The 14,024-nt window shown below is 45.5% G+C and overlaps 1 protein-coding gene across 4 annotated transcripts in view; it reads right to left on the reverse strand.

Annotated features, from left to right (window-relative positions):
- The window catches only part of TRPM7 (transient receptor potential cation channel subfamily M member 7), a 120,837-nt gene extending 110,583 nt beyond the window's left edge, over positions 1 to 10,254 (reverse strand). For 3 of the 4 annotated variants that reach the window (XM_050797105.1, XM_050797104.1, XM_050797107.1), the window contains exon 1: positions 9,970 to 10,227. In XM_050797105.1, coding sequence (XP_050653062.1) covers positions 9,970 to 9,972 — 3 coding nt within the window. In that variant the 5' untranslated portion in view covers positions 9,973 to 10,227. Of the gene's footprint in view, positions 1 to 9,969 lie in introns of all 4 variants that reach the window. The other variant, XM_050797103.1, reaches the window with a different exon arrangement.
- Positions 10,255 to 14,024: the final 3,770 nt, after the last annotated feature.

A 14,024-nucleotide genomic window follows, 5' to 3' on the forward strand; every position in this document is an offset into this window, starting at 1 on the left:
ACACAGTGAAGAGGGAGTGCATAAGCTCTCCGGTATCTCTTCTTCTCAGGACATAAATCCGATCAGACCCAGGGCCCCATCCTCATGATCTCATCTATCCCTGATTACCTCCATCTCCCAAAGTTCTCATCTCCAAATACCATCACACTGGAGATTAGGGCTTCAAGATATGAATTCTCGGGGAGTGAGGGAGATCACAGGCATTCATTACATAACAACAACAACAAACAAACACACACAGAGCAAAGGATTAAAAGAGAACCCAGAGACCGGGCGTGGTGGCTCACACCCATAATCCCAGCACTTTGGGAGGCTGAGGCAGGCAGATCACGAGATCAGAAGTTTAAGACCAGCCTGACCAACATGGTGAAACCCTGTCTCTATTAAAAATACAAAAATCAGTCGGGCGTGGTGTCACGGGCCTGTAATCCCAGCTACTTGGGAGGCTAAGGCAGGAGAACTGCTTGAACCCACAAGGCAGAGGTTGCAGTGAGCTGAGATCATGCCATTGCACTCCAGCCTGGGCAACAGAACAAGACTTCGTATCAAAAAAAAAAAAAAGGTAACCCAGAGCCTCTACTAAGTAACAATCCCAATGTCCAACATATACTCCAAAATGACTAGATATGGTAATAGACAGGAAAATGTGACCCATACTCAAAAGAACGGTAATCAAATTAAAAGAAATTGCCTACTAATAAAATTCATGTGCTCAAGAAAACAAAGTTAAATGACACGAAAGACCTAGAAATTGGCTGGGCACAGTGGCTCACACCTGTAATCCCAGCACTTTGGGAGGCTAAGGCAGGCATATCACGAGGTCAGGAGATCGAGACCAGTCTGACCAATATAGTAAAACCCCATCTCTACTAAAAAAAAAATACAAAAAATCAGCCAGGCGTGGTGCTGGGCGCCTGTAGTCCTAACTACTCGGGAGGCTGAGGCAGAACGGCGTGAACCCAGGAGGTGGAGTTTGCAGTGAGCCGAGATGTGCCACTGCACTCCAGCCTGGGCAACAGAGTGAGACTCCGTCTCAAAATAAACAAATAAACATAGAAATTCAGAGTTATGTGATAAATGTGTACATGGGTCAACATGCCTGCCAAGGATGACACAGACAATGACAAATAAGACTAGCCTAAAGCAAAATGTTGAAGCTGGCACTCTCTGACTTCCCCTATCAGAGTCCAATACATTTGACTTTCTGACACTCTTAGAACCTACTCTCAAGTTTCATTCATATATATATATATACGCACACGTAATTTTATTATGTCACAGAGTTCCACTCTTACTCTAAACTGGCTGCCAACTACTCAACTAATTAATAATTAGATATTACTGGCATTTTAGATGCAAACCCTATGAGACAGATTTAAAGATACTATTGAAAAGCATCTATAATTCTGTAACAACTGGTAGAAAAGTTCTATATATTTAAAAACTTAATGCCAGGTGCAGTGGCTCATGCCTGTAATCCCAACACTTTGGGAGGCCAAGGCAGGAGGACCACTCAAGCCAAGGAGTTCAAGATCAACCTGGGCAACAGAGTGAGAAGCCCGTCCCTGCAAAAACAAAAAAAAATTTTTTTTGAGATGAAGTCTCGCTCTGTCACCCAGGCTGGAGTGCAATGGTGCGACCTCAGCTTACTGTAACCTCCACCTCCTGGGTTCAAATGATTCTCCTGCCTCAGCCGCCCAAGTAGCTGGGACTACAGGTGCGTGCCACCACGCATGGCTAATTTTTCTATTTTTAGTAGAGATGGGGTTTCACCATGTTGGCGAGGATGGTCTCAATCTCTTGACCTGGTGATCTACCCACCTCGGCCTTCCAAAGTGCTGAGATTACAGGCGTGAACCACAGTACCCAGGCAAAAATTTTAACTAGCTAGGTTGGTGGTATGGGCCTGTCATTTTAGGTACTTGGGAGGCTGAAGTGGCAAGATCACTTGAGTGTAGAAGGTTGGGAATGCAGTTAAGCCATGATCATGCCACTGTACTCTGACATGGGCAAGAGGGCAAGACACTATCCAAAAAAAAAAAGAAAAGAAAACTTGGACATTCACACTGCAAGTAAGCCATATCAACCCATTATCTATCAGTGAGTAGGGTGTTGATACTTTTGTTGATACATTCACGATAGGTTTCTACAGGTTTTATTTTTTTTATATATATATATATATATATATATTTTTTTTTTTTTTTTTTTTTTTTTTGAGACAGTCTTATTTTGTCGCCCAGGCTGGGGTGCAGTGGTGCAATCTGGAGTCACTGCAACCTCCATTTCCGGGTTCAACCAATTCTCATGCCTCAGTCTTGCAAGAAGCTGGGATTACAGGTGCACACCACCACGTCCAGCTGATTTTTATATTTTTAGTAGAGACAGGGTTATCCACGTTGGCCAGGCTGGTCTCAAACTCCTGGCCTCAAGCAATCCGCCTGCCTCAGCCTCCCAAAGTACTGGGATTACAGGCGAGAGTCACCATGCCCAGTCTTTTCCTGCTGCTTTTAACAAAGAGTTACACCCATCCAGAAATCTATTTAGCTTAATGACTTTTCTAAACTACTAAGGATTGCCTCAGAGTATGTGTCTCTGCACTTGTCAAAATAAAATGCACGGCCAGGTGGTGGCTCACGCCCGTAATCCCAGCACTTTGGGAGGCCGAGGCAGGTGGATCACTTGAGGTCAGGAGTTCGAGGCCAGCCTGGCCAACATGGTGAAACCCCGTCTCTAATAAAAATATAAATATTAGCTGGGCATGGTGGCAGGTGCTTGTAATCCTAGCTACTTGGGAGGCTGAGAGAGGAGAGTCACTTGAACCCAGGAGACAGAGGCTGCAGGGAGCACCACTGCACTCCAGCCTGGGTGAAAGAGCAAGACTCCATCTCAAAAAATATAAAAATAAAAATAAAATAAAATGCCTACAGACTAATGTGTGTAATCCCAGTACTTTAGGAGGCCAAGGTAGGTAGATCACTTGAGACCAGGAGTTCAAGACCAGCCTGAGCAACATGGCAAAACCCTGTCTCCACTAAAAACACAAATTTTTTTAAAATAAAAATAAAAACCCAAAAAGTAGCCCAATGTGGTGGTGCAACCTGTAACCTCAGCTACTTGGGAAGCTGCAGCAGGAGAACGGCTCCCGGGAGGCGGAGATGCAGTGAGCCAAGATCGCGCCACTGAACTCTAGCCGAATTGACAGAGTGAGACACTCGTCTAAAAAAAAAAAAAAAAGGCCGGGCGCGGTGGCTCAAGCCTGTAATCCCAGCACTTTGGGAGGCCGAGACGGGTGGATCACGAGGTCAGGAGATCGAGACCATCCTGGCGAACACCGTGAAACCCCGTCTCTACTAAAAAATACAAAAAACTAGCCGGGCGAGGTGGCGGGCGCCTGTAGTCCCAGCTACTCGGGAGGCTGAGGCAGGAGAATGGCGTAAACCTGGGAGGCGGAGCTTGCAGTGAGCTGAGATCCGGCCACTGCACTCCAGCCCGGGCTACAGAGCGAGACTCTGTCTCAAAAAAAAAAAAAAAAAAAAAAAACAACAACAAAAAAAAAACAGACAACTGAGTTGTAAATTATCTGTCCTGTCCTAAGGTTAATACACAGAAATTTGATAGTAAAGGAAATTCTATTAGATTTCATTATCATTTGAAGAAAATCAAGTACAGCAAACTTTTTAAGTTACAACTTTTTTAAAAAGAACCTTAACTTTTTAAACTTGACATAACATCTGTCATCTGAGGTCTTATAAATATACACGTCCCTGAATATCAAAGGCCTTCTCCAAGTTTCTATAGTTTGGCAGGTCAATACCTACTCTACCACTTTTAGTCTTGTGACCGTTGGCAAGTGATTTTTGATTCTCTGCTCTTTATACATAAATAATGGAGAAAACAGTATTGACTTCACAGAGTTTTCCTGAGGGATTAATATATGTAAAGTGCCGGGCGAGGTGGCTCACGCCTGTAATCCCAGCACTTTGGGAGGCCGAGGCGCGTGAATCACGAGGTCAGTTCGAGACCAGCCTGACCAACATGCTGAAACTCCGACTCTACTAAAAATACAAAAATTAGCTGGGCATGGTGGCACACGCCTGTAATCCCAGCTACTCAGGAGGCTGATACAGGAGAATCACTTGAACCCGGGAGGCAGAGGTTGCAATGAGCTGTGATCATGCCATGCACTTCAGCCTGGGTGACCGAGACTCTGTCTCAAAAAAAAAAAAAACATATATATATGTGTATGTATATATATAAAGCATTCAGAGCAATGGCCACAACTAAATGCTGACACATGTTAGCTAATGCAAAAATGTGCCTAAAGCCTATTACATACTTCTCTTAGTCCAGAGTATCTTCTGGGTATTGGGTATGACAAATTAGACTAGGAAGACTATCAGTTCATATACTAAAGAGTAATGTATAGCCCTATCTTTCTAGTCTAATTATGTTTCTCCAGTGTCCTCCTAACAGTAATAGAATGCTTCTCAGGTAACTTTCCTCCTGTCATCTCCAGTGTACTACCAAACTGCCAGCAGAAAGCAGAAAACTAAGCCTGTTAAATTTCACTTTGCACATATTTTTCAATCAGTGAACTCTGTCTCAAGGTTGCTATATTATTGATGACTTAGCTCAAAAGCTTTCTGCTCACTTTCCACAAGGAGCTTGGTTTCCAAAGGTTAAGGTTTCCAGAAGTCTAGCCATTGGATAGTTAAGGTGTTACGTTATTGACATGTTTACACGATGGTAAGAGCGGTAAACAGCATTTCACAGACTTTAATCCTAATATTGCTAATCCTCAGTAACCCTAATATTGCTCCTTAGGTCAAGTACAGAAAAGATTATCATCTGCCTTTTACAGATTGAGAAGATAACAGTGATGCTCATAAAAGACTGACAGGCGGTGGCTCACACCTGTAATCCCAGCACTTTGGGAGGCCTATCATGGGTGGGCGGATGATGAGGTCAGGAGTTAGAGACGAGGCTGGCCAACATGGTGACACCCCATCTCTACTAAAAATACAAAAATTATTTAGGCATGGTGGCAGGCACCTGTAATCCCAGCTACTCGAGAGGGTGAGGCAGAAAAATCTCTTGAAACTGGAAGACAGAGATTGCCGTGAGCCGACATCACGCCACCGCACTCCAGCCTGGGTGAAAGAGCAAAACTCAGTCTCAAAAAAAAAAAACAAAAAGACCGTGACCTGGTAAAAATATGTCAAGACTCAAGTCTTGACTTACCAACTTCAAAAAACTGCTTACCTCCACACACCAAAATTCCTTTAACAGGGTTCTAAAATCTCTACATGGTCAGAAAACTAAATACACACTACCAGAAAAACAGGTTAAAAAAATCCAGAGCGTGAGGTCAGGAGATAGAGACTAGCCTGGCCAACACGGTAAAACCCCATCTCTACTAAAAATATAAAAATTACCTGGGCATTGTGGTGCGCGCCTGTAATCCCAGCGACTTGGGAGGCTGAGGCAGGAGAATCGCTTGAACCCAGGAGGCGAAGGTTGCAGTGAGCCAAGATCGCACCATTGCACTCCAGCCTGGGTGACAAGAGCGAAACTCCGTCTCAAAAAAAAAAAAAAAAAAAAAAAAAATCCAGAGCAATTTTCTAAATTCAAAATTAACTGCACCAAAAAGTCAACAAAATCTCTAAAAGAACTAACAATTTAAATTAGAACTAATCATATTTTTATAAAGTACAAGAGGTCCAATTCTCCAAGTCAAATACTGCATTCACATTCAACTAATCTAATAATTGCAAAAGCACCATCTAAAAGTGACACCCATCTTAAGTTCTTTTTATTGATTCACATAAATGACTCAGTTAAAAATCCCCATAGTCAGGCCGGGCGCGGTGGCTCACGCCTGTAATCCCAGCGCTTTGGGAGGCCGAGGCGAGCGGATCACGAGGTCAGGAGATCGAGACCATCCTGGCTAACACGGTGAAACCCGTCACTACTAAAAATACAAAAAAATTAGCTGGGCATGGTGGCGGGCGCCTGTAGTTCCAGCTACTCCGGAGGCTGAGGAAGGAGAAGGGCGTGAACCCGGGAGGTGGAGCTTGCAGTGAGCCGAGATTCCCAGCTACTTGGGAGGCTGAGGCTGGAGAATGGCGTGAACCCAGGAGGTGGAGCTTGCAGTGAGCTGAGATTGCGCCACTGCACTCCAGCCTGGGAGACAGAGCTCCATCTCAAAAAAAAAAAAAAAAAAAAAATCCCCATAGTCAAGTAATGTTTATGTCCTAAACTAACCTCAACCACTGAATTTTGCTTCACTGTACCAAACATTTTTTTTTTTTTGAGACAGGGTCTGGTTCTGTTACCCAGACTGTTGTGCAGTGACATGATCTCAGCTCACTGCAACTTCAAGCCATCCTCCCACCTCAGCCTCCCAAGTAGCTGGGACCACAGGTGCACATCACCATGCCCAGCTTTTTTTTTTTTGGTAGAGACTGGGTTTCACCATCTGTCCCAGGCTAGTCTTATACTCCTGGGCTCAAGGGATCTACCCGCCTCAGTCTCTCAAAGTGCTAGGATTATAAGCATGAGCCACTGCACCCTGACCCAGGTACCAAACTTAAAGCAGACATTTAACAGGCAGTCACTAAAAAAAAAACTGCAATTTACTTATATGTTGAAAGATTTCCCAAAAAGAAAGGAGAAAAGGAAACCCAGAATGAAATAATAGATCAATGACAAAACTAAATGGCTACTACAAAAACTATTACATGAGTAACTTATGGGGTACTTCACAACAGAGAGATCAGGCATCAGGCAACACGAATCCACTGGTCAATCTTAACATTAAAAAAAAAAAAAAAAAAAAAAAAAAAGAAGCCGAGTGCAGTGGCTCACGCCTGTAATCCTAACACTTCGGGAGGCCAAAGTGGATGGATCGCCTGAGGTCAGGAGTTCAAGACCAGCCTGGCCAACATGGCAAACCCTGTCTCTACTAAAAATACAAAAATTAGCCGGGCATGGTGGCAGACGCCCCTAATCCCAGCTTCCAGAGGCTGGGGCAGCAGAATCGCTTGAACCAGGGAGGCAGAGGTTGCAGTAAGCCAGGCACTCCACTCTGGGCAACAAGAGTAAGACTCTGTCCTAAAACAAAACAAAACAAACAACAACAAAAAAAGAGCAAGACTCCATCTCAAAAAACAAAAAAAGACAGTATTTGCCTCTTAATGTAATGCAATAAAAAGTACATAGTACTATCTATGAATATTGTCAAAGCATGTAACTAGAATCCGATCAAGTCTCTCTTTTTTTTTTTTTTTTTTTTTTGAAACAGAATCTCACCCAGGCGGGAGTGAATGGCACGATCTTGGCTCACTACAACCTCCGCCTCCAAGTTCAAGAGATTCTCCTGCCTCAGCCTGATGAGTAGCTGGGATTATAGGCGCCCATCACAATGCCCAGCTAATTTTTGTATTTTTAGTAGAGACGGGGTTTCACCATGTTGGCCAGGCTGGTTTTGAACTCCTGACCCCAAGTGATCCGTGATCAGCCTGTCGCCGCCTCCCAAAGTGTAGGGATTACCGCGCCCTGCCTGATCAAGTTCTTTTTTTTTTTTTTTGAGACGGAGTCTCACTCTGTAACCCAGGCTGGAGTGCAGTGGCACCATCTCCGCTCACTGCAACCTCCACCTCCCAGGTTCAAGCTACTCTCCTGCCTTAGCCCCCTGAGTAGCTGGTATTACATGCGAGCGCCACCACGCCCGGCTACTGATCAAGTCTTTAGACTAACTACTAGTTCACAGGAAATAAAGAAAAGACCGGGCAAAATGGGGCATACCTGTAATCCCAACACTTTGGGAGGCAAGGCAGGCGGATCACCAGAAGTCAGGAGTTCAAGACCACCCTGGCCAATATGGTGAAACCCCGTCTCCACTAAAAATACAAAAATTAGCCGGGTGTCGTGGCTCGCACCTATAGTCCCAGCTACTTGGGAGGCTGAGGCAGAAGAATCACTTGAACCCAGGAGGCGGAGGTTGCAGTCAGCCGAGATCACTACACTGCACTCAGCCTGGGCAACAGAGCGAGACTCCGTCTCAAACAAAAAGAAAAAAGAAAAAAAAAATACAGAAAAAGAAACATGTTACACGACACTACAGGGATGCATTCAACAAAATCCAAACTGATGGAAATTCTACAGGGCAAATGATGGGGGTTTTTTTCCCAACAAATAAATGGCAAACGACACCCCCACACCCCAAGAGAGAAGGTACTAGAGACTGAAAGAGTTACCAACCAAATGCTATCTGCAGAATTATTTGTAACCTGATTCAAACAAATCAACTGACTAAAACAAGAGACAATCAGGGAAATATGCTGAATATTCAATATTAAGCAATTATTCATTTTTAGGTGTGATAATAATATTGTAGTTATGTTAAAAAGTCCTTGTCTTTTTAGACATAAACACAATAAAGTATCCATAAATGACATTTGTCTGGGATTTGCTTTAAAATCATTCCATTGAGGAAAAACAGGAGGAGTAATAGAAGAAATAAAATTCACACGGTTGAAGCTGTTGAAACTGGCCAATGGGTATATATAGTAGTTTATTCTACAATACATCTTCGCATGTTTGAAATCTCCCATGTTGGCCTGGCGTGGTGGTTCACACCTGTAATCCCAGCACTTTCGGAAGCTGAGGTGGGTGGATCACCTGAGGTCAGTTTTTAGAGACTAGCCTGCCAAACATGGTGAAACCCCGTCTCTACTAAAAATGTAAAAATTAGCCGGGCATGGTGGCTACAGTTCCAGCTACTCGGGAGCCTGAGGCAGGAGAATCGCTTGAACCCGGGAGGCAGAGGTTGCAGCGAGCAGAGATCGCGCCACTGCACTCCAGCCTGGGTGACGGAGTGAGACCCTGTCTCAAAACAAACAAACAAACAAAAAGAATAAGGTGGAAAATAATGGAAGGCACATTATCTATTCAAAGTATTACTACACTTGTGGTATAAGTAAAACTCTTATTTCAGTGTTGTATGGCACTTGAATAGCGTCCAGTGAAAAGCAAACTTGCCGGACTCCAGCAGAGGGAGAGTTGTTTGCACAAAGCCTATTATATTCAAGTACTGATCAAAAATACCTACTCTGCTCTTCATGTCCCTGATGTAAATGACTTTCTTTTTAAGAAATCTTCAAAACTGGTTCCTGAGATCCAAAAATAAAAAGCTCTATCGGAAGCTGCAATGCACCGCCTCCCTCTCTCCATTCCGCACCTTTTGGGTTAAAACACGATCAGCCGTTCTCTGGGGCAACGGATGAGGTAGTTCGACTTAAATCCTGACTGCCAGTACATCGTCTTGGTCCCCACAGAAGTCTCCCCCCACCCACCAAAATCCTTAATTCTTGCTAAAGAAAAAAGATCTACTATCAATATTGTCAAATCCCTCCGTTTTGGCTCCAAAAAGGAAATGTACCTGTAGAGTAACCGCTGCACAGCAAACAAGGCACTGCGTGTCCTCTACCCCCTTTTTGCACCCTTCCAGCCCTCCCTCCCTTTTTCCATGCAGAACTTGAGCAGAGCATTTGGCTCCCTTATCTGCCAGCAACTGGCGCCAGGAGGACCGTGCTCCCAGGAGATGCGGGGCTTGAAGGCTGAGCGCTGCGTCGGGCGCGCTGCGGCCGCTCAGTTCAGCCCAGCCAAGTAGTCCCCGGCTCGCGCCTCTACCGCCTCGAGAGGCCCTCGCTGGTAGCCGAGTCTCTGCTCAGGGGATTCCCGAGAAGAGATGTCGCGTCGGACTTGCTACCTGCTCCCGCCCCTCACCCCCGAACGAACTGCACACCCGTCCCGCGACCCGTTCCGACAAATCCGGAAGCCTCAAGGCAATTTGGGGGTACTTCGCCGCATGGAACGCAGCTCCCTACAAACTTGCCTGCCAAGTCTCTCCTTTACCGCCCGCAACCCCAGGACCATTCCCCGCCCGGGCCTGCCTGGGTCTAGTACCATTCTCCTCACGGGGCGGACTCCGGAAGGGCAGCAACTCCACCTCCTCCTCCTCCGCGGCCTGTAGCCATCTATCGGGAAGCGTCTCCGGAGGCGGCAGCAGAGGCCGCCGGACAAGGAACGCCCAGGGAAACCTTCTCAGAACTAACTCAGCTCCGACGCTAGCAGCAGAAGCCGAGTCTTTCATAATTGTGCGACCAACTCCTCCGGGTGACTGGCCACAGGGACGCGCCCGCGCCCGCCTCCGCCGGCGACGGGGCTGGGGACGGACCACGTGAGCGGCGCGGCGCGTGCGTCGCCGCCCGCGGGTCGGGTCACGTGAAGGGCGCGCGCTCCCTCGCTTCCAGGCCACCTCCCTGCCCGCCGCGCGTACGCGCCGGGCAGGAGCGCGCCCCCACGCCGACCGCCTCCGGGTTCCCCTAAAGTGGTGGGGTGTTCACGCCGTATATCCGTTGGATACCTAGGCAGGACTTGGGCAAACATCTGCCTCAACTACGACAGTGGAACTTGGGGAATCGGAGGTTGAGGGTTAAGGTTGCAGGCTTCCGGATGCAGTTTGGAGTTGCTGTGTGGGCTCATTCCGCTCACCGGGCCTGGCCAGTGCCGACCCGCTCCAGCAGACTCCAGTGTCGCAGCACACTCTCTGTGCTTCAGAGCGGGTAGAGGCTTTAAATGTTACTCTCTCCTGTCCAAAATGCAAAATCATCTTCTTACCCCGATCATGTTCTTCCTCTAGCCTCTCCTGTTGCTGCCGGTAAATATTCTTCTTGGTTTAACTATGAGACTGTCTTTTTCCCTCCGGAGATAATCACCCACATAACACGCATACACCACACCTTCTGGACCAGAGACTGGGTTATTCCCTGGATGTAATGTGTACCTATCCACCTTTCCATTTATTTTGCTATCACACAAGCCCAGGTTTGGCTATTAGCAATGGTTTACTAAATGGTATTCTTTATCTACTGGGAAAACCACAATCAGTTTGATTTTCTTAAAACTGCTTTAACATCTTTCTGCTCCAGAAGACTTCGAGAGTTCTTCCATCTGACCCTCAGCGATCTGACTCTATCTTATCTCTTTTTTAAAAACTTTATTTTAAAATAATTGACATGACAAACTGCACGCAATTATATGTCCAATCTGATGCTTTGACATACCTTTGCACCCATGAAATCATACTCAAATGAACATATTCACTTCTAAGTTTCCTCCCCACCTTCCTAATCCCTGTGTCCACTCCCTCTCCATCACATCCCTTATCAACTACGTATCTACTTTCAGTACAGATAAGTTTGCACATGCTAAAGTTTTATATACGGGAATCGTGCAACACGCACCTTTTTTTCGGTCTAGCTTCTTTCACTCAACATAAGTATTACTTCTCAAACATTATGACGCACAATTCACTGAAGTAGGATCTTCTCTCAGAAAAAAACTAATCCACCCACTGGTTCCCCCAGCTTGTGAACAATCTTCAGGTATTGTGTATTTCTTCCCCATCTGGCAGATGCAGCAGAACCAAGGCTTAAAAATGTTTTAATATATGTGTCACACTAAATTGTCAGCCTTGGGGAAGGCATCTTGACTAATTTATGCATGCATTCAATAAATGTTTATCTTCTGGATTTCAGTTGGGCCTACACATTTCCTGCCTGTAGGGACGTTATAATCTAGAAGGTGAGGACAGACAAACTGGAAAATCAAAATTAAATGAGATTAGAGTGCTTTGTTTTGTTAGAACTTTGTAACTCTGGTCTTTTTGTACTCACGAATGCTTCACTCCTTAGTTGGATAGTGTAGAAATGAAACAAGATGAGCTCCTTCACACTTGCCAGAACTCTTTGGTAAATTGGAAAATTTAGAGTTAGAAATGGGGAACAGGATTGGCCGGGCGCGGTGGCTCACGCCTGTAATCTCAGCACTTCGGAAGGCCAAGGCGGGTGGATCACCTGAGGTCAGGAGTTCTAGACCAGCCTGGCCAACATGGTGAAATCCCCGTCTGTACTAAAAATACAAAAATTAGCTGGGCATGGTGGCAGGTGCCTGTAATCACAGCTACTCTTGGGGCTGAGGCAGGAGAATCGCTTGAACCCAGAATTGGAGGTTGCAGTGAGCCAAGATCGTGCCATCGCACTTCAGCCTAGGGGACAAGAGCAGGACTTGGTCTCCAAAAAAAAAAAAAAGAAAGAAAGAAAGGGGGAACAGGATTCATCCTTGATTGAACTAATCAAAATAAATTCCTTAATTTTCAAGTGATCAACCAGCCTTGAAATGTATAGATGCGGCCGGGCGCGGTGGCTCATGCCTGTAATCCCAGCACTTTGGGAGGCCGAGGCGGGCGGATCACAAGGTCAGGAGATCGAGACCACGGTGAAACTCCGTCTCTACTAAAAATTACAAAAAATTAGCCGGGCGCGGTTGTGGGCGCCTGTAGTCCCAGCTACTCAGGAGGCTGAGGCAGGAGAATGGCGTGAACCCGGGAGGCGGAGCTTGCAGTGAGCCGAGATCGCGCCACTGCACTCCAGCCTGGGCTGGGCGACAGAGCGAGACTCCGTCTCAAAAAAAAAAAAAAAAAAAAAAAAAAAAAAAAAAAAATGTATAGATGCTGACTTTCAATCAGCAATCAATTCTGGAGAATCAATTTATTCATTCAAAAAATATGTATTGAGCCAGGCACAGTGGCCCATGTCTGTGTTCCCAGCTACTCCAGAGGTTGAGGCAGAAGGCTCATGTGAGCCCAGTTCTGGGCTGTAGTGCGCTGTGCGGATTGGGTGCCTGTGCTAAGTTCAGCATCAACATGGTGACTTCCTGGGAGCAATGGACCACCAGATTGCCTAAGGAGGGGTGAACTAACCCAGGACAGAAATTGAGCAGGTCAGAATTCCTGCTGATCAGTACTTGGATAGTGCCTGTGTATAGCCACTGCACTCAAGCCTGGACTACATAGCAAGACCACGTCTCTAAAAAAAATAAATCTTGAAATACATATTTCAAGTCTAAGTGTCTAAGAAGATGTCAGGAGCAGTTATAGTCAATGTTCAGTGATGACAAGATTGATAAATTCAGTGCTTCAGAAAATGTTTGTTAAATGTTCTTAGACTTTTTTTCCAGAAGGGTTCTGTTTCCATTTTGGTCAATGGCATGTCTATTTTTCACTCGCACTGGATCACGTACTAATTCTCCTCCTTGTCCTTGCCTAGTTACAACAATTCAACACTTACTAGTATACTGTTAAAATGCTAAGTAAAATAGTATGAGAATAAAATGATACAGTCTGGGCAACATGGTGAAACACTGTCTCTACGAAAAAAGCTAGAAAAATTAGCCCAGTGTGGCTGTGCGTGCCTGTAGTACCAGCTACTCAGAGGCTGAGGCGGGAGGATTGCTTGAGCCCAAAAGGTTGAGGCTGCGGTGAGCAAGATCATGCCTCTGTACTCCAGCCTGGGTAACAGAGCAAGACCCTGTCTCAAAATAAAGAAATAAAAAATGATAAAATAATAAAGACTCTCTTGAATTTTTTTTTTTTTTTTTTTTTTTTTTTTTTTTTTTTTGAGACTGAGTCTCCCTCTATTGCCCAGGCTGGAATGCAGTGGTGCAATCTTGGCCTACTGCAACCTCTGCCTCCTGGGTTCAAGTGATTCTCCTGCCTCAGCCTCCCGAGTAGCTGGGATTACAGGCACGTGCCACCCTTTGTATTTTGAGTAGAGACAGGGTTTCACCATGTTGGCCGGGCTGGTCTCGAACTCTTGACCTCAAGTGATCCACCCACCTTGGCCTCCCAAAGTGTTGGGATTACAGGCATCAGGCACCATGCCCAGCCTATGTATTCTCTATTATAGCATTTATCCTGTTGTATTCAACCAACTTACTTGCTAGTCCCCCACTAAACATTCAACTGCATGAGGATTATAACCTTATCCATCTTAAATGCCTCCTAAGTAGGTGTCATCAAGCATTCAGTCATTTAATAAATATTTGTTGAACAAACAAACTCTTGACAGGCCAGCATCTTAAAATTTTACTCTGTCCTCTGATTCTGGCATGCAGAGTGT

This window comes from Macaca thibetana, chromosome 7 (assembly GCF_024542745.1).
Source record: "Macaca thibetana thibetana isolate TM-01 chromosome 7, ASM2454274v1, whole genome shotgun sequence".
In the NCBI taxonomy this organism is placed as follows: domain Eukaryota; kingdom Metazoa; phylum Chordata; class Mammalia; order Primates; family Cercopithecidae; genus Macaca; species Macaca thibetana.